The following is a 19041-nucleotide window of genomic DNA, read 5'->3' as shown; positions in this document are numbered from 1 at the left end:
AGAGGCACAGAGGGGGTCAGGGAGGACAGCCAGGTTGGGAAAGGGCAGGCTTTAGGCCTTCACAGGGTTGGGGGCAGGGCGGACTGGGACACCGGGTCTCTGTGACTGTGGCCCCTTGTTTTCATCCTCCTATGGACATTTCAGAACGAGCCCATGGGAACGCCCAATAAGGCACAGACATATCGCCTTGGAGGCTGGACTCCCGCCCAGCGCGCCCTCCTCCACCTTCGCCCTCAGCGCGCACAGAATAGGCTCCATAGCCCCTGGCATGTTGGCCACCACCTTGCAGATGTCAGCCTCCGAGATGCAGAAACACAGCTTGTGAAAGACTTTCCTGCAAAGGAACCCAAGTGACCTTCAGCAAGCAGCTCCCCTGCCTTGCACAGGCCAGGTGGGGGCCACATCCTTAGGCCACACAAAGGTCGCTGCGCCCACGAGACTCAGTGACCTGTCATCTCTACCTTTGCAGGTCGTGTCCCTTCAGGAGTGGTGGGATATAGGTCAGGCAGGCTGTTGCTGTCCGGGACCCACCCCCCAGCAGCCTGGAGCTTCTGTAGGACTGCTCCACCTAACGGTCCAGAACCTCCTGCCCGAAAACCACCCTTCCCCCTGCTAGGAGGTCCTGCTGGCCCCACCTCCCAAATGCCCAGCATCTGACCACCCCTCAGCACTCATTCCTGGATGTATGCAGCTATCTCCCCCTCCCCCTCTATCCCCTGCACTTCTTGTCAGACCTGCCAGCCTCACCGAGGTTGGAAGCCAGGTCCTGGCATGGCCTCCAGGGCTCACGGCCTCATGTTGACCCTGTGCCCCTCGCAGCCTGTCTCCCCACCAGACACTCAGCTCCCCAAGAGCAGGGACTGTTCACTGCCTGGAACCCCAAAGTACTATTTGTTAAGTGAATGAGACGCTCCTGTGGGGCACCCAGGGGTGGTTAGCATGGACTGGGCACATGATCGGAGGGTGTGATTGGTACTCACAGTGGGTGCTTTCCTCCCAGCAGGAAGCCCCCAGGAGCTGCAGTTCGAGGGTGAGGTTCTGGTGGGCCAGAATATAGACACCAAAAAGGGTGGTGGGGAGGCCCACGGAGAGGCCAGCATTGGGGACTGGGACCTCCAGAGAGCCAGGAGCAGGGCTCTGCAGGTTGGGGGCATGGGCGGCGGCCCCGCTCGCCTGAACCCAGTGAGAAGGCCTTGCCTGTTGAAAGTGCTCCAGTTGCTGAGCTTCTGGTCTGTGTTGCAGGTGGGGACATAGTTGTGCAGGTCCACAAGCTGGGGGTGGAAGTACTTCACAATCTTGGCCATCATCACTTCAGGCCACAGGGTGGGTTGGAAGGGGAAGAGGCTCAGGGTGAGCTTGGCCTATTGAGCTAAGAACCAGTTCCTTTTCTTACATCATTGCGGTTTCTCATGGTGATGAGAACAGAAAAAAAGGAAGTGGGAGAGAGAGGACAGGTTTGTCCCCAGGTACGCTGGTCTCCTGTGCCTGGAGAATGGGAAGGCCAGGAGAAGGACCAAGGCCTGGAACGGGGGTGGAGGCAGGGAGTATTCACTGGGCTGAGGCCAGAGTTCACTGCAGGGTGTGATGCCCCCCGGGGTGAGGGCTGAGAAGGGGGACCTGGGAGGTCACAGGAGTTGTGAGAGGGAACCCCGACTCTGCACCACCATCCTCCCCAGGCAGTGCCAGACAGCTGCCTTGACTAGGGGTTGAACGCTTTGAGCTACGGCCTCCAGGGGATCCTCGCTCAGAATGTGAGCAACCAACATAAAATCCTTGCCAGTCTTACAAGAGAACAGAGCAAACAAGGAAGAGACCATGAAAAATTAATGAAGCACGTGAAATGTATAGACACAAATGACAACCAGGGGACTGGGCAGAGGGAAATGCAGAGGCGCTGACAGCCCACTGGCTGGTGGCTTCAGTCGGGCTCCCACCCCCCATCCTCTTCCTTGAGACAGCCTGGACCACCTGCATCCCCCTTGATCTCAAGAGGCAAGTGGGCCTTTTCAAGGTCGCTGGGACCAGAAGTATAGTTCTCCAAGCGGCCTGGGAACGTCCCCTCACATGCCCCCACCCCGCCACATCCCTTCTCCTGGGACATCACCGCCTCTGCCCCTCTCCCACGACATCTTTGCCCTCCCCTCTGTCCCTCCACCCTCCTTCCCTGGCCACCTCCTTCAGCTCGTCCTCTCATGCTCCTGCTCTGGGTCTTCAGCACTTTGCCGGCAGCGGGGGAGTCGGGAGCCTTCACGAGACACGGCCCCTTCCCTGGCCATCTCGTCTGACTGGCCCCTGCAGGCAGCCCTCGCTGCACCTGTCCGCCGAGACCACTCGCCGGCGGGGAGACACGGCCTTGTGCGGAGAGGGCCAGGTCCCGCTAACGGGCAGGCATGCCAACCTTGAGCCCCCTGAGCGGTCAGCCCCCACGCCCTCTGCCCGCCTTACAGGACCCCAGCCTGGCCAGTCCTCGGGTGCCACCCGCCCCCGCCGGACGCGCCCTCACCGCCGTCGCCGAAGTGCCGGGCCAGGTGGCGCTTGGGGCGGCTGAGTGGGAGTCGGTCCAGCCAGGCGTAGAGGCTGCGGAGGTCGCCCGGCGGCGGCGGCGGGACCGTCGGGGGGCTCCGGCGGGCGGCTCGCAGCATGGCGCCGGAGCGTTGTTGGGGCCGTTGCCCGGAGACGGGCCGGAAAGGGCGGGTGCCCAGGCCGGTTGTTGGGGCCGTTGCCCGGAGACGGGCCGGAAAGGGCGGAGCGACCGCGTTGCCAGGCTCGGTGCTCGGAGACCACCGGCTGCTTGTAGCTACAGCGCTTGGGCCTCCAGTGAGCGCCAGGCCCTGTGTGCAGACTTGCTCTGGGCGAAGACATCATACTAAGAAGATTAGAGGCAGAAGCAGTGCTCTGGCAGGTTCCCTGTGGACCCTCAAGTCCCTCGCTGCAAGACTGACCTCCAGAGATTGGAGTTTTCACACAGTTAATTGTTTCATCAACCCCTGGGTGCCAGGTCTTTGGGTCTTACTAGCCCTCCTCTACATCTGGACTGGGGTGATTTAATTCAGGTGGAGGAGGGGCTTATGATTAAAATTCAGGGAGAAAGGAACGAAAAGATTGTTCAACATTATATAGTTACAGTATACATTTTATTTTAACAAGAATTGGATCCTTGAATAGTATAAAAATAATTGAATTCCACATTTGTAATATGCACTCTTCCCCACAGATTTAATAAAAATCTCTGGACATTTAGAACTTGATCAATAATTTAATCATAAATACAGCTTTTTCATTATTAAGCTATAAAAAAAGTCTCAGTGCTGCTGAACGTGCACCTGAGGCTTGAAGAGAAGAACCAGATGAGAGAGTTGCTTCCCCAACTGGCACTTTAGATAAAGGTGGTGATTCCTAAGCCAAAAAATATAAAACAGAAACACTTTTCCTTCTTAAGTCTCATGGGAAAGCAGGCTCCAGAGTCAGGTGCAGATACAGTGCTCACTGACATCTTAAAAAGGAAAAACAGTGCTGTCCCACCTTGGGGTGGAGTGGGGTCTGGCCAGGGGCCCATTTCTGATGATGTACAATTTTTTTTTTTTTTTTTTACAATGTACACACATGCCGGGTAAGCCCTTCTGCCTAGAAGTAGAAGGTGTTAGAAGCTTCCAGTGCTTAGGAGGCCTGAAAGCAGGTGTGGAGAAAGGCTGTCTGGACACACACACAGATCCTGAACAACAGATGATGCTCATTCCCACCTGGCGACCTCAGACACACTGGGCTGAATGTGGCAGAACACTGGTGAGGAGGGACTGGCCATGAGGGGCTGTCTGGCCTCTTAGGTGAATGCGTTCTGAGGTCAGGGGTCAGCCACCCAAGGCCCAACCACCGAATCCCATGCTGAGAGCCCTTTGGTGGTGACCACAGCCACTGCAGTGTTCCTGGTGTGAGGAGAGCAACCTTGGTCATGGGGAGTGTGGCTCTCAAAAGAAACTACAGCCCTTCAAGGCAGGCACACACCTGGGCCCTGGCTGTGGAGTCTGAGCTCACTACAAGCTGCCAACCCCTGTGTGGGCCAGAGTTGGGGGTCGTGCTGGTGATGAAGCTCATAGTCTTTCAACATGAACAACAGGTAACTTCCAGACTGGTTCACAGATGCCCCCCACAGTGCTTCGGGAACTCCTGGCCCGGTCACCTCCTCTGGACAAGGGGCTTCAGAGCAATCTTTGTGCCAACCGCCTTGGAGCAGGAGAAGAGAACTGATGTTAAAAATCATACAATACAAAGGGCACAACTTAACCTCATTTCCTTTCACATTTGTTAGAATTTAGGTCCCCAGTTCATCTAACACTATGTGGCCCTGTCTATACAATGGTGCTAACAGTGACAGCAAAATATTAATAGCTAACACATTATATACATAATGGATAGGCTGCCTACGTATACTACATATAGTAGTAGGGAAAATGATGCAGAATTCACAGCGGGTAGAAGTGGTGATCACTGAAAGTCCTCCGGTGGATTATAAAGCGGAAGCTAAAAGAAACTTGTAGCTAATGAGTTTTCTCTCCTTTTCAAATCATCAAAGTCCATCAGCTGACAATTTAAAGAAGGAAAAGCCCCACCCTCTCAGGGCAGGTATCCAGCTGGCCCAACATGGAAATAACAACTCTGCCTTCCTTGCCCAGATGGGTACTGTGATCTGGGCCGTGGGCGGGAGCTCACCTGAGTAGGAGCAGACTTGAGCTTGGTGGGTGGTGCTGGGGGTACAGTGGTTGGCTTGATGGCCTGGGAAGGAGTGGGCCCTCCAGCATTGGGTTTGGTGGGTGGCATCGGGGGTGCAACAGTTGGCCTGATGACCTGGAGAGAGGCAGACACAGCTGAGGAGGGAGGCCACCTTGCTTTTCCAGGTGCCCTTACCTAGGCACCGTCTCTCCTCACAGCCGACTTCCAGCGAGCTCCCCCAGCTCCTGGCTCTGGTCCAAAACAGCCTGCAGGCTTCTGCCTCTTTTGAGTGTCCCCCAGCAGAAAAGCCCCCCAGCAACTGCTGCACACAGAATAAAGCCTACACTTGGCAGAAGAGGGCATTCCTGGACCCTCCGGCCCCAAGCTGCTGCAGACTCACTGCCCACTCTTCTCCCCACAGGACCCCTGAGAAGCTTTTAAATGGCCAGAATTTGGGTCTTTGGAAGCTCAAAAGCCGAGAACTGCTAAAATTTGCATCTCTTTGCATTTTAGGTTTGTCAGGGCCTGGGGATCTGGAACAAAGGAGGAAGGCAGAGCAGGGGAAGCCGCAGCTCTCCCCTTGAGGGCAGTTTACAAGGACTTGTGGTGGGGATGTGGGCAGGCCACACCTCCAAGTCCATAACTCCCAGTCCCTGCTCCCTGCCAGCTCACAGCACAGCTGCACCGAAGCCTGTGATTTGCCGACTTCTTCACCTTCGACAGCACCCCTCCCCAAGTCTGAAACCTGTCAAAACCACTCCTAAAACTATTTTTGCAACTTTCCTGTGAGTCTAAAACTTTCAAAAAGGAAAGAGAGAAGTAGAAAACCACTATTAAGCAAACACTACGGTAATAACTGCCGCAGACAAGCTCCGCTGAGGGAGCTCAAAGCAGTGAGTGAGGTTCAATGTCTCAAAGTATCTCCCTCCTCAAGCTATTTATTAACAAAGGGAAAGACAGTGACTGTTAGTAGAGAAGCCAGCAGACACCGTCACAGCCAAGTGCCCGAAGTCAACATCACCCTTATGCCCCTGGGGAGGGAACCACCTCACTTCTGTGCTCTACTGTGCTGGGTCCACCCCAGACAAACCCGAAGTGAGGGGCATGGCAGAATTCCTGCTTCCACGTGGGAGATCTGGGTTCAGCTCCTGTCTGCCAGTGGAGGTTTCCATGTTGTTATCATGCTGAACATGTTTCAGCAGAGCTTCCAGACTAAGACAGAGTGGGAAGAATGGCCTGGAGATCTACTTCCAAAAACTAGCCGGTGAAAGCCCTATGAACTGCAATGGTCCGGTCTGCAATCGATTGTGGGAATGATGCAGGACCGGGTAGCGTTTCGTTCCCTTATGCATGGGGTCACGGTGAGTCGGGGCCGAATGGACGGGAGCTAACAACAACAAGTCAGGGGCCGACTGGACGGCAGCCCACAGCAACAAAATCAAAAAGTTAGGGGCCAACTGGACAGCAGCTCACAACAACAAGAAGTCAGTGAGAGCAATGAGGGTGGCTGAGGAGGCTGTCAGTGTCACTGGGTAGACATAGGCTTGGACAGCTAGAACCCATGCCAGGCCTAGCAGGAGGTGATCACACTGGACTGACAAGCACCCTTGCTCCCCCACCCCCGGCCCAGAGTTCTGCCCATTTAGGCCTTTGAAAAGCACTGGAGACACCTCCTGCAGGCGTAGGGTGGGCCACAGCCATGGCTAAGCCAGAGGGCCTGGGGTTGGAGTGGAGCTTCCCAGCAGTGACCCATTTTATCCTGCCCCCAGGGACTGGCAGAGGTAAGCCCAGGGGCAGGCTAGGGGATGGTACCCTGACACTGAGGTGGGGTGGGGTGGGGCGGGCTGGGAGATATGGAGGGCTTGTAATTAAGCCCAACCTGGCCAAGGCTTCATTCATTCACATTTGACGGAGGTCTTCTTTGAACCCTGAAGCCTCATAGCCCAAGGAAAGAGTGACATGGGAGGCTGGGCTACCTGGCCTTCCACCCAGAGGATAGGGTCCTGCCCCAGGTGTTTGCATGACATGCAGAGGGCTGCCCAGGGCAGCCTGGGGTGGTGGGGTGAGCACCCTGAAATCTCTCACCTGCGTGGCCTTCAGCTCTGGGAGGGGCTTGTTGGGTGGGGCAGGCCTGAGCTGTTGAGAAAGGAGGAGAGTCACACCCACCTGATACTCCAAACCCCCAGGGGGCCCTGGGCCCCAGAAGCTCCTCTGCCTTGCTCCTGGCCCCATTTACCACTCTCTTCCAGCCCTCCAGCCCACCTCCACAAGCAGCAGTGCCCTCCCAGATGAGGCCTGAATCCAGCCACCCTGACTCCACCTCCTGGATGAAGCAGCTGCCTCCCCTCTTCCGTGGCGGGGCTCACCTGCTCAAGCACCTGTGGCGTGTACATGGGAACCGGGAAGGGTGGGCTGGACCTGGTGGCAGGGGGCTTCAGGGAAAGGGGCGGTTATGAGTGCACTGGACACCCAGGGTGCACTCTGCCCCTCCCGTCTCCTAAGCCACCCAGCATGTCTGAAGTTCCTGCCCCTCCTACTGAGGGGAGAACCCAGCCATGTGTGTGCATTGAGGGGTCTGCCTCAGCCTTCCAGGGCCTTCCTAGGGAACGAGGGCATGCTTCCAGAACCTTCCGGGGTAGGCTGTGGGACTCTGTCTCTGCATTTCAGCCTCACTAGGCCCATTGGACTCGACGGCACTGGGTTTACTGGGTAGGCCCATTGGGGAGCTCTGGTGGCGCAGTGCTTAAGAGCTTCGCAGCTAACTGAAAGGTCAATTCACCAGGCGCTCCTTGGAAATCCTGCGAGGCAGTTCTACCCTGTCCTATAGGGTCGTTATGTGTCGGAATAGACTCAACGGCAACGGGTTCTTTTAGGCCCATTGGGGGATGTGATGCTTACAACCGGGGGTGGCCGCTTAGGGGTCTCCCTGGACGCCGGAGGCCTGGGGGGCTGGCGGGAGTAGGTGGTCAAGACTGCCTCGGGGGAGCCGGCGGTGGGGGCGGCAGCACTGCTCTTCCCTAGGGCACCGCCACCGCCCCCCTCACGGAACAGGGGGTTTGTGAGCCCCATGGAGGTCTTGGGGGCTGCATTCCTGGGGAAAAAGGAAAGGTGTAGTCAGCGGTGCCCTGGCGTCTGTGTCTTCGCCAGGGACTCAGGGGGCCCCCAGTCTGTGGGTGAACTATAGCACCATAATGGGAAGAATGGGACGGCAGCAAGGGGTCCTCCAAGTGTTTGCCGCCCTGGTGGACCCTGGAGGTGCAGTCAGGCTGGGTGGTGGGCAGCCCAGCACTTCCCACATCAACACAGGCCGTCTACCCTGGGCAGGTGTGCCAGGAGTGTGCCAGGCATGTGCCAGGTGCGAAGCAGCCCCTCTGTGTGCTGATGTCACCCTGAGCGTGGCAGTACCATGGAGGGGGCTAGGTGCCTCGGGGACATGCAGGACCTGCCGGGGTTTGCGTGGTGGGTGTGGGGGGCTCAATCTGGCCTCTCTTTGTATTTACATCACTGCTATGAGTTGAACTGTGACTCCCAAAAAGATGTTGAAGTCCTAACCCCAATACCTGTGAATGTGACCTTATTTGGAAATAGGGTCTCAGCAGATGTAATCTGTTAGATTATCAGGAGGTCACACAGGAGGAGGGTGGCTCCTAATCCCGCCTCAGCAATGTCTTTATAAGAGAAGAGACACAAAGACATACAGAAAAGATGGCCGCGTGACAACAGAGTTATGCTGCAGCTGCAAGCCAAGAAACCCCTGGGGCCACCAGAAGCTGGAAGAGACAAGGCAGAATCTTCCCCTAGAACCTCAAGAGGGAGCGTAGCCCTGCCCATGCTCTGAACTTAGACTTTCAGCCTCCAGAGGCTTGGGAGAATAAATCTTTGTTCTTATAAGCCATCTAGTTTGTTGTACTTCGTTATGGCAGCCACAGGGAACTCACATTCACTAACCTGGCATCAGAACCTAACCCCTTCATGTCTGAGAGAGAGTCGGGGGGCCCAGGGCTAAGGCTCTGCTTGCCCTATGGGCCTAGATGAACCTGAGGAAGCTGAGCTTTCAGCCCCAGGACGGCAGATGCAGGCAGTCTGAAGAGGGAAGTCACCCCTCATGCTGGGGCCGTGAGTGAGGAGCTGGTCCTCGTCTCCCCAACAGCAGTGCTGAGCATGGTGCATATGCAAACATGAGTGCACACACACATAGGCACACACACACTTGCAAAGTGCACACACAGGCACACACGCACACTGCCATCCTGCAATACGAGTGCGCCCTCACCTCTTGCGGTGGCGGTCCCAGGGCTTGAGGTAGAAGGCCACGCCTACCAGAATGAGCAACATGACCACCAGCAGCACCACACTCACCAGGACTCCCGTGGGCAGGCTCCCAGACGCTGTCAGGTACACAGTGAACTGCTGTCAGCTGGGCCAGTGGCTCCAGGGAGGCCCGTGAGGGAAGCAGCCCCTGCCCAAGGGGCCAGGGCCTTGCCCCATGGCTCCTCCATCGAATCACCCCATGGCAGGGGACTTGTGCATAGGCCCCACCTTGGCTGAGCCCCTCCAAGCCCAGAGGTGGCCCCCAAGAACGGCTGCTGCTGAGCTTGCTCCCCAGAAGCTGGCAGCAGCCCCCACCACCAGCAGACACAGGTACATTACACACCAGTGCTCTGGGGTCCCCGGTAGCAAGTTGGAGGGCTGGGCTCCAGGTGATGGGGGCATGGCTGGGCCAAGCCCTGGAAGCCATGATGCTGTGGATGGCCACACGCCCAGTGGCCAATGGGGAGGAAGACACTTATGGGCGTGGGCCACTGTGAAGGGAGCTGAGGACTGTCCTGGGGTCTCGCCCTGACCTAGTACCCCTCGTTTTCACTGTCCTCCCATCTCTCTAGGACATTTTGTGTAGGGCTGAGGCAGAGGGCACAGGCTCCTTCAGGGTAAGAATACCCTGGGAGGCCATGGCGCCTGTATTTACCAACACTCTCACGGCCTGTGGCATCCTGCCTTGGCTCCCCAGGCTGTCAGGAAAAGCACCAGACCCCAGTGGCCAAGCAGAGGCCTCACAGATGTCACCCTCCCCCTGGATGTCGCCCCCCACCCGTGGGGCCTCGTCCCCTCAGGCTGTGCGGGGCTCCCCAGGCCCTACCTCCATGCATGGCGGACACAGGTTTGGCACAGTAGGGTGGGGCCCAGCCTGGGTAGCAGTGGCATTCACTCTTGTGGCTGCATACCTGGAGGGACGGTGGGTCGGCGAGTGGGATACGCAGGCGTTGGCACCACGGGGAGCCCCAAGGAGCAGCGGGGGCCGGCTCCACCATGTAGAGGCGAGTCAGCCCAGATGCCCAATGCAGGGCTGCCCCTACCCCTCAGTCCCCATTCCCCCCGACACCTTGAGACCCCACTGCTGTCCAACCCTCCAAGGTCCAGCCCTCTGCACTGTCTGCAGAGAAGCCCCTGTCTCAACCTTGGTGGGGGAGGGGGTGCGTGCCACCCCATCCCGTGAGAGCCCTCAGAAGGGGAGAGTGTCAGACTTTCGGCATCAAGCACTCATTAGCTCTGACTTCCCTAAAGCGGAATGTGGGTCATCAGTGCTTACAGTGCAACCTCGTCTCAGAGCGAGGGGCTAGGCTCTGAGGCTGTTTCTAGGCAGACCAGCCTATTTCCATTGTTCCACACAGAAACCAGGAGAAAGAGTGTGTGCATAGTGCATACATGTGTGGGTATGTGTGCATGTTAGAATGTGTGTGCATGCATGCACATGTGTGTAGTGTGTGCTAGTGCACACATGTGCACGTGTATGTGCGTGTCCCCAGTGTGTGTGCGTGCCTGTGTGTGCAGTGTACACATGTGCTGTGTCTTTGTGCACGTGCAGGTATTTGCACGAACGTGTAAACATGTGTGTAGGTGTATATAGTGTGTATGTGTAGAGTGTCTGTGCCCATGAGTGTGCATGCCTGTGTGTGTGCACGTGTATGTGGTGTGTGCATGATGAGTATGTGAGTCTGTGCATGTGTGAGTGTGCAGGGTATGTGCTGTGTCTGTGTGTGTGCGGGTGTGTGGCAGGCGGGGTGATGGCTCTGCTCATGAGCACTAACAGTTGAGCAGTGCAGGGTGGGGGGCCTGGATGGGAGCTGGAAGGCCTGGTCCACATGCCAGCTGGCACGATGACCACCCTGGCCTCAGTTTTCAGGGTTGATGCCTGAGGCGCTGTACCAGGGGTCCAGCACCTGGCCCATGGTGCCCGTGGCTGGCCTCCCTCTGTTCACTCAGGTGTGTCCGGAGCCTGCATGCCTCCTCCAGCCAGGACAGGCCTGGGGGCGCACTGTCCCAGGATCCCAAACATACCCCATGGCCATTGCACTTGGCGGAGCAGTTTTCGTATCTGTAAACGTGAAGACCCTGGCAGCGTCCTTCCCAGCAAACCTGGAGTGGTGGGGGGACTCCTTAGACACTTGGTCTGTGGAGGTGGATGTGCAGTCTCCTGGGGGTCATGTCTGCCAGCCCCTGCAGAGGCCCCAGCCCTGCCCCAGCCCAGGACATGGGCCACTCACAGTGGGGAGCTGGGCGCCGTCAGGGCGCATGATCAGGTACGAGGCTCTTGGGGCTGCAAAGCTGCCCTGGCACCACTACTTGAGGTGCTGAGCCTGGCCCTGGTTCTGCCAGTGGCTCTGCACACCCACCTGGCTAGAGGGGCCCTGCACTCACCTTGCCCTCACCACACCTGGTGCCCACTGGCACAGTCTCGTAGGCACGACCATCTTCCGTGACAAGCGCCTGGCAGTGGTCAAAGGAGTGGGTGATAGCACAGGAGGTCCGCTGTGGGGGCTTCTGCCCCCCTTGGCAGTACAGGATGCCACATGGGTCAGCCCTGCGGACAGAGGGACGTGCTGGCCCACTTAGCATAAGGCAGCCCTGCTTGGGGGAAATGAGGCCGCAGCAAGAGGAGGCAGTGAGTGGGGTGGGGCCATTGGTTGAGTGTCCACACTCCCCCCAGTCACAGTGGCTCACCTTCCTCCCATGAGAGGCAGGATAGACTCTGGAGAACAGACCCTTTCTTGGAGGACCTCTCCCCAGTGGTAACCCCATGTGGACTCTGTCCCCTGGCCTGGGGGTCCCCTCTCTGGTGGCACCCCTGCATGCACACACATGCCCATGCGTACATGAGTGCACACATGTGTATGTAGGGTGGGGGGCCCCATGTGCTCACCGGCTGAGGCTCGAGCCCTGGCAGCGCTGCAAGAGGCTATAGGAGAAGCAGGTCTCTGCAGCGGCTCGTGTACCTGCAGGACCAGGGCAGGTTAATGGGGAGGGGCCGGCTGGGTCAGTGGTTGCCGCATCCCCACACTGTTGCCTCACCTGGCCCCCACAGGTCGTTGCATCGCTGGTTCAGTGTGGGGCAGGCCCCATTGTGGCAGTAGCCCCCCAGGCAGGGCGTGCCATTCTCCTGGAAGACATCCTCTGGGCACTCGGGCTGCTGGCCATCACAGTACTCCCCAAGATCACACACATCCTTGGGAGCACGGCACAGCTCGCCAGCTGGCTTCACCTGACAGTAGAGGGGTGAGGCCGGAGGTCAAGCAGCCCACCACACACCGAGGCCTCCGCTGCCAGTCTGGGGGCTCAGTTGGGTGGGGTGAGGGATCCTGAGCCTCAAGGGGGCAGAAGGCCCACTCAGCTCACCTGGCACTTGTGACAACAGGCTCCCTGGGCACACGCAGCCCCCTCAGTCAGCTGGCAGTAAGTGGCATTACAGCAGGGGTCCCGGCACTCCTGGAAGGGGAGAGGGTGTCATCGCAGCAGTCCCTCAGAACCGTGCAGGTAGGGGTGGCAAGAGTCCACATGCTGCAGGGTGGGGCCAGGATCCAGGCCCCCACCCCGGGATGCACTTCCCCCAGGACCGGTCGCCTTCTGCCCAGGGCCACCCACGACCCACCTCCGCTAGGACGGATGCCTTCTGCTCAGCCCCCCACCTGCCAGGCAGCAGCCAGCAGAGGGCCCGCGAGGCCTGGGGCCCACCTGGGTCGAGCCGCAGTCACACTGCTCCCCGCGCTCCACGAACTTGTTCCCACACACGGGGTCGCTGACCAGCCGGCCAGGGTCCAGAGCGCCCCGCAAGCAGTCTGTCTGGGGATTTTCCACAAATGTCTCAAGGTCTGCACGGCTGCATTGGCTGAACATTCTGGGGAACTTGAGGCTGAAAAGGAGGGGCACACCATCAGGCAGGGACTTGGGGGGCCCCCACACACCTCCATCCAAGCCATGGGCTGACACCCGCCCACTCCACAGGGCTGCCGCAGGCTGGTGTGGGTGCTGGTGGTGCCCTCAGTCAGCAGGACTGGCAGGCCTCACCCAATGCTGGCTGCCATCACGCAGCCACCGCTGTCCTGTGGCACTGGGCAGTGGCAGCCTTGGATGTTCTCATCATGGTCCATGCCCAGGTTGTGGCCCATCTCGTGGGCCATGGTGGATGCCACGCCAATGGGGTTCTGGCTGTGGTCCTGCGGGTTGGGGGGCTGTGTTCACTCAGGTCGTCTGGGGCCCTGCATCCGCCCTCCCTGCCCCCAGAGGCTGCTGTGGCCTCGCCTGGGTCCTGCCAACACCTCTCTTCAGACAGGGCACATCCGCCCCCCCAGGAACACCGGCACCACCGTGTGCCTGGTGTTGGGGTCTCGCCCACCCGTGCTCCGCTGGCCCCTCCCTGTGCCTGGTCCCGGGTCTCCCTGCGCACCTGGTTCACAGCTGCCGAGCTTCGGGAGCACATGGAGCCCACCTTGGCCAGGCCCACAGTGGTGCCAGAGAAGTCGACTCCCCTAGAGCAGTGCAGTGTCAGCAGGTGGGAGCGGCTGACCTCCCCACTTCCCCACCCTGACCTGCCCCCACACCTCACCCCACTTTGCACCCCACGCCCAGCCTGCGGCCTCCGTGCCACCACCGCTCCCTGGGTGCCCCTCCCCAGCCCTGCGCAGCCCCAGCCAGGCCCTGGTCTTTGCCCCATGGTCTGGGGCCTAGCTCCCGCGGCCCTTCTGTCCTCCCTCACGTGATGAGCTGTGCATTGTCGTGGGCATGCCGCCCCATCAGCTCCTTAGTCCGCCAGTCCAGGAAGTTCTCCAGCGTGTCATCAGCCTGGGGGCTGATGTCAATCTTGTCTTTGCTCCACATCTCCAGGCCCACCAACGCCACTCGGAGGCCGAGCTCCTGGTATAGCTACGCGAGGGCAAGAGTCCCATGTCGGGTTGGGCCTCAGGGACCCTGTGGAGTAGGGGAGTTGGGGCCCCCCAGACGGTCGGGCTCGTAGGTAGACCAGCCAACAGAGGTAGCATTACCTCGAGGGTGGGGGCATGAGGCTTGAGAAGGGGTAGCATTCTTAGTGCCCAGTTTAGAGATGGGCAGTTCCCCCGCCAGTCTCGCCAACCGTCCTAGTTGCCTGCCTGTTTGTTCCCCTCTCCTCCCAGATGTCTCGCACACACCTCTAAACCAGAGTTTCCATCAGGCAGGTGGTGCCCCCCCCAGGAGTAGACCCAGTGCCAAGGGGTCCTTGAGCCCCAGCTGGGCAGGAACCCGAAGGCAGCCCCTCATAGGACACCCCACCTGAGTGCATAAAGCATGGCCCACCTTGTCCACGTGGTTCACCACCTCCAGCACCCGCCTTCGCACAGCCTCTCGGCTCCTGAGCTTCTGAAACTGGAGCACAGAGACCCTCAGGCCCAAGCCCAGCCTGCCTGGACCGTCCACCCACCTGCTCACTGGGCCTGCCAGCTGCCGGCACCCACCCTAGCCATGCAGCCTCACCTCAGTGCTGTCTGTGACCACATACAGCTCCACGTGCCGGGGCTCTTGGGACAGAGGCCGATGCTACAGGTGACAAGATGCTGTGAGCCACCCAGTCACTGTGCTGCCTCAGCCTGTCTCCACACACTGACTGTGCCAGGGAGGGGGACAGCTCAGGGACGCCCACCCCCAGGGCGTGGGGAGAAGAGAGGGAGTCTGGGGACAGCTCAGGGACGGGGCCAACATGAAGCGGGTGGGCCTGCTTGCTTACGCGGGGCCTGAAGGCTGCTGCAATCCGGGGCCCCAGGATATGCTCCAGGCTTGCGTTGCTAACCCCACAGGTGCCACGTTTCTGCTGCAAGTGCTGCGCCTGGTACAGGGCATGACGGCCCTCCTCAGCGCCGTCCAGGGGCTCGATCAGGTGGACCACCGAGCCCGCTCGGAAAAAGCCCCTGAGGGTAGGGGAGCAGATGTAGGGGCGTGTCCCTGCCTTCTCGTGGGGGTGGGGAGTGCAGAAAGCCCCTCACTGGCTGGAGGCTCCTGATGCGCCCTGCCCCAGCAACTCCAGGCAGCGGACACTCAGGGACAGCGCCCAGGAGACACCGTGGTAGGACTTGTGAGTTCTAGGGGGCCCTGGGCCTCTGGATGAGCCCTAGTCACAGGGAAGGGTGGGGTGTCTGTGAGTGGGGCATCAGCCCCTCTTCTCTGCCTCAGTTTACCTCTCTGCAGATGAGGGGAGGGCTGGGGCTTACACTCCATGGGTGTCCTGCCCCAGGCCAGTGACACCCACCTGAGGCCCTCACAGGTGCTGAGGCTGGCGGCTGAGCCCTGGTGCCCCTCCACGTGTCCCTGGTAGAGGCAGTGATCCTGCAAAGGGGGTGGTGAGTGGCTTTATGTCCCAGTCTTGCCGCTTCCCCCACCTCGGGGAGGCTGCCTGCGTCTTATACCTGCCCTTGAAGCTGCTCTACCACATCAGAGCCGTTGGCAGCCGTGTAGGTCTCCGTGTAGCCTGAGCCCAGCAGTTCCCTGGAAAAGAGCTGCTCTAGTGCCCTGGGCTTCTGGCCTCCCTCGGCAAGGCCCCATGTGAGGAGGGGCTGGGCCCAGGGCAGCCAGACCCCCAGGATATCCAGGGTCCCCAGGGCCCCAGGATCCCCATGACACCAGGACCCTCAGGATATCTGGGCTCCTCGAGACACCCACAACACCCAGGACGCAAGTGTGCGGGGCTGAAGTGGGCCTGCACACAGGGGCTCTCCAGGTGGGACCTGCGGGCCTGGCCCCTGTTCACCTGTTCTTCCGCAGATGCAGGGTGAAGTTGTGCCCTCCGGCCCCAAGGATGTAGCTCACGCTATCAGGATACAGGCTCTGAGAGAGAAGTCCGGGCGTCAGCAGCCTGCCCTGAGGCCGTGTCCACATTCTGCGGAGCCCAGCCAGGTGTGTGCTAGAGCCCAAGGCCATCCACGGGGAGGCGCACAGCCTGAAACCCCTGAGGACCCTGGGTGGCTGGGCCAGGCTGGATGAGAGGCAGAAGGGTGGAGCCTGTCCCCAGAGCAGACCCAGGAGCTCTGTCTAGGGCCTCACTGGGCACCTCAGCCTGACAGGCCTCTGTTTACCCATCTGTCCACTGAGTATCCAGTCATCTTGGGCCTGCTGACTGCCTGCCACTGGATGGGGCGAGGCAGCTGTGGGAGCCCCAGGGGCTGTTTCCTAGGCAGCTCATGTCTTTTCACTGGGCCCAAGGTCAGGACAGACACATCACCATCCCAGTACACACACACACACACACACACACACACACACACACACACGCACACAAGCTCACGCACATGCACAAACACGCACATGTGCACACACAGTGCAACACATGTATGCACAGACAGTTCACACGCGTACTCATATGCACATGTGTGTACGCACACACATATACACATGCACAGGTATCCTCGCTCACACGGGTTTTACAAACTGACCCCAGAGGCAACCCACCGGGCCGTTCTTGGTTCCCCAAATCACTGAAAACCAGTTCCTGAAGGCATTAACGTTTGCCCCACCCACGGCCACCTCTTGGTTCCCCAGCCTCAGGGGACCCTGGCCCAGCCCCAAGGATGGTGCGTCAAGGCTGGCTCACAACACACCAGCGCCAGCGGTGAGCTGTACCCAGCAGTGGAAGAGGAACTTGGCAGACCAACCCAAGCCAAGTGAAACTTGGGAGCGGCCTCTGAGTCTGCCCACTGCTGCCCTGCCTTCTTCCCCTTGAGGTCACCCCCCTGGCTGACCTTGGCAAGAGACCACCAAGAGAGACAGAACAGCTGGGCAGCCCTGCAGCCGTGGACCCACACTCAACAGATACTGTGCCCTCAGGCGGGAAGGAAGAAGGTGGGGGAGGGGGAGGCCACACCCAGGAGCAGAGGCAGGCCCTCAGGGATCTGATTTCCAGTCCAGCTCCTCGCAGAGTCACATGGGGAAGCCCCACAGGCCAGATCCTCACGCAGAGCTACTGACCCCCTTGTCCCAGGTGGAAACCAGGCTTTAGGCCAGGGAGGGGCCTCTGGGCTGCACCACACCCAGCAGACTTACCCAGCGGGAGGGCAGGGCCCGGCGGGCACGGGCTGTTGGCAGGCGCCAGGGCCACACCACCTGAAACTGATCCACGTGAGGCAAGGAGGGGTCCGAAGCCATCACTGTGAGAAAGCAGGGGTCATCAGGGCTCAGGCCCTCTCCTGCCCTTGGATACTTTCCCCACCTCTGAAGGCAAGTCACTAGGCAGTACAGGGACCAGCAACTCAGGGTGTCCTGAACCTGCCCCCACACTGCCCATCCCTGCCCCCCGCCCATGTCCCATCAGTGCTGACCACAGAAGACGAAGGTCTGACCCCCAGCCCAAGTGGGGGTCCTGTGGCTCTTGCAGACTCTGGAAGCACTTAGAGTTTCCAATCTCCTCCATGTAACTGGAGCCCTGGTGGCTTAGTGGTTAAGAGCTCTGCTGCTAACCAAAAGGTCAGCGGTTCAAATCCACCAGGTACTCCTTGAAAACCCTATGGGGTATTCCTACTCTGTTCTAAACCCATTGCTTTCCAGTCAATTCTGACTCATAGCGACCCCATAGGACAGAGTAGAACTGCCTCATAGTTTCCAAGGAGCGCCTGGTGGATTTGAACTGCCGACCTCTTGGTTAGCAGCCATAGCTTGCTGTAGCTCTTAACCACTGCACCACCAGGGCTCCTACTCTGTTCTACAGGGTTGCTATTTTTCTTTTTTTGGGTGGGGGGATTTTCCATGTAACCATACCATCTCATCCGTGCATTTAGCTAGGAACTGAAAGGTCTCACCGCAGGTGCTGGAAACCCCCTGCGTGTCCAACTACAGATCTGAGAGGCTTGAGAGTTTCGGGGCCTTCAAAAGGCAAACCACCCACTGATGGGCAGTGGCGGGGCGGGGGCGGGGCGGGGGGGAGCGGGAGGATGGTGGGCTCTGAAAGTGTCTTCACTGGGCTGTAACAATCAAGGAGTGAGAAGTCACCAGGAAGGGCTGCCCAGCTTCTGGCCGCCTGGAGAAGCAACCCCTCGTCCTGGCCCCCCACCCCCAGTCTGGGGGTGAGGGCTACAAAACTCCCATTCTGGAAGCCCCTAGAAGAGGGGTAAGGGGGTGGAAGCTAATCCGATCCTCCCTGGCCACAGACCCGTCCCCATGTAGCCAGACACCCCTTGTGTCCCCAGCCCCTGGCTCCAGCGCACTGCTTCTGTCTCCACTTCCCTGCCAGCCTCGGGAGTCACTAGACAGGGAGCCACCAGCAGCGGGTGCAGAGGCCCCAGCCGCCCTCAGCCCCGGCCCCGCTCAGTCCTGCCAGTTCCGTGACCACGGGCTCAGGGAAGCGCCTGCCGGGCTGGTTTGCTCTCAGTTTCCTTTTGAAGGTTCCGACTCCTCTCCGCCGAGTAGCCGCCTCAGCGCGCTCCGTGCCAGCAGGGACCACTCGCAGAACCAGCGGGGCACAGGGGAGGCCAGGTGACCGAGCGCTCCGGCCCGCGCGGCGCCCCAACCGCGCCTCCCTTCCGACCCCGCGCTGCGCGGATGTGGGCGCACTCACCCTGCAGCCAGAGCGCGCCGAGCAGCCAGAGGCCGAGGCCGGGGCCGCACATCGTCCGGGACTGGGAGCCGGAAGCGGGATGTCTAGGGTGTGTCGCGGGGCGTACAGGTAAGCAGCTCCCTGCGGGACCGCGTCTGGTCCCCGGCGCTCCCCGGGGCGGCTCATCCCCTTACAAGGCACCTCCCCGAAGACCACCCCCGGCCCGCAGCCAATCGGCCCGGCGGGAGGCCGGGAGGGGCTGGGCTGCGCGGCCACGCCCCTCTGGACCCACTTCCCCTTCCCACCTCCTTTGTGACCCCGACCCTAAGCGCTGCAGGGCGGGGTGCCACCTCCTGCCCTGGGAGTGGCCATGCGGGCCCCTCCCCTCCGCCCCTCAGCCTGCTCCGTGTCCCGGGCCAGGTTCTGAGCCTCGTCTTCGGGACAGAGACGTCCTCAGGAAGGGGTGTCCTCGGGAGGAGGGGCGTCCTCGGGAAAACAGCGGGTTCTATACT

General features: G+C 59.9%; 1 protein-coding gene across 6 annotated transcripts; it reads right to left on the bottom strand.

Annotated features, from left to right (window-relative positions):
- Positions 1–3112: 3112 nt before the first annotated feature.
- On the bottom strand, positions 3113–18722 carry ADAM8 (ADAM metallopeptidase domain 8). 6 transcript variants are annotated; one of them, XM_064269122.1, is made up of 24 exons: positions 18551–18722; positions 17044–17147; positions 15755–15831; positions 15414–15492; positions 15257–15333; positions 14738–14918; positions 14488–14550; positions 14311–14379; positions 13736–13902; positions 13427–13508; positions 13048–13196; positions 12715–12892; positions 12379–12468; positions 12055–12244; positions 11906–11978; positions 11404–11566; positions 11044–11121; positions 9845–9929; positions 8981–9095; positions 7606–7798; positions 7074–7139; positions 6793–6843; positions 4708–4842; positions 3113–4221 (listed from the first exon to the last, which is right to left on the bottom strand). In XM_064269122.1, the coding sequence occupies exons 1-24, from the start codon at positions 18600–18602 to the stop codon at positions 4174–4176; spliced, it is 2565 nt and encodes an 854-aa protein (XP_064125192.1). In that variant the 5' UTR covers positions 18603–18722; the 3' UTR covers positions 3113–4173. The 6 variants fall into 6 exon arrangements, with proteins under 6 accessions (XP_064125192.1, XP_064125189.1, XP_064125191.1 ...); XM_064269119.1 differs by lacking the exon at positions 18551–18722 and having other exon boundaries at positions 17044–18470; XM_064269121.1 differs by lacking the exons at positions 11044–11121; positions 18551–18722 and having other exon boundaries at positions 17044–18471.
- Between the last annotated feature and the right edge of the window lie 319 nt (positions 18723–19041).

Source organism: Loxodonta africana, chromosome 16 (genome assembly GCF_030014295.1).
Source record: "Loxodonta africana isolate mLoxAfr1 chromosome 16, mLoxAfr1.hap2, whole genome shotgun sequence".
NCBI lineage: Eukaryota > Metazoa > Chordata > Mammalia > Proboscidea > Elephantidae > Loxodonta > Loxodonta africana.
Note: the sequence above shows the minus strand (reverse complement) of the source record. Positions and strands in the feature narration are given on the sequence as shown.

Coding starts and splice junctions, on each gene's coding strand:
- ADAM8 (XM_064269119.1), bottom strand. CDS start 17,301: ATGGGCGGGGGGCAGGGATGGGCAGTGTGGGGGCAGGTTCAGGACACC. Junction 15,493..15,754: donor CTGCATCTGCGGAAGAACAG/GTGAACAGGGGC, acceptor GCTCTTTTCCAG/GGAACTGCTGGGCTCAGGCT. Junction 12,893..13,047: donor GTGATGGCAGCCAGCATTGG/GTGAGGCCTGCC, acceptor CCTCCTTTTCAG/CCTCAAGTTCCCCAGAATGT.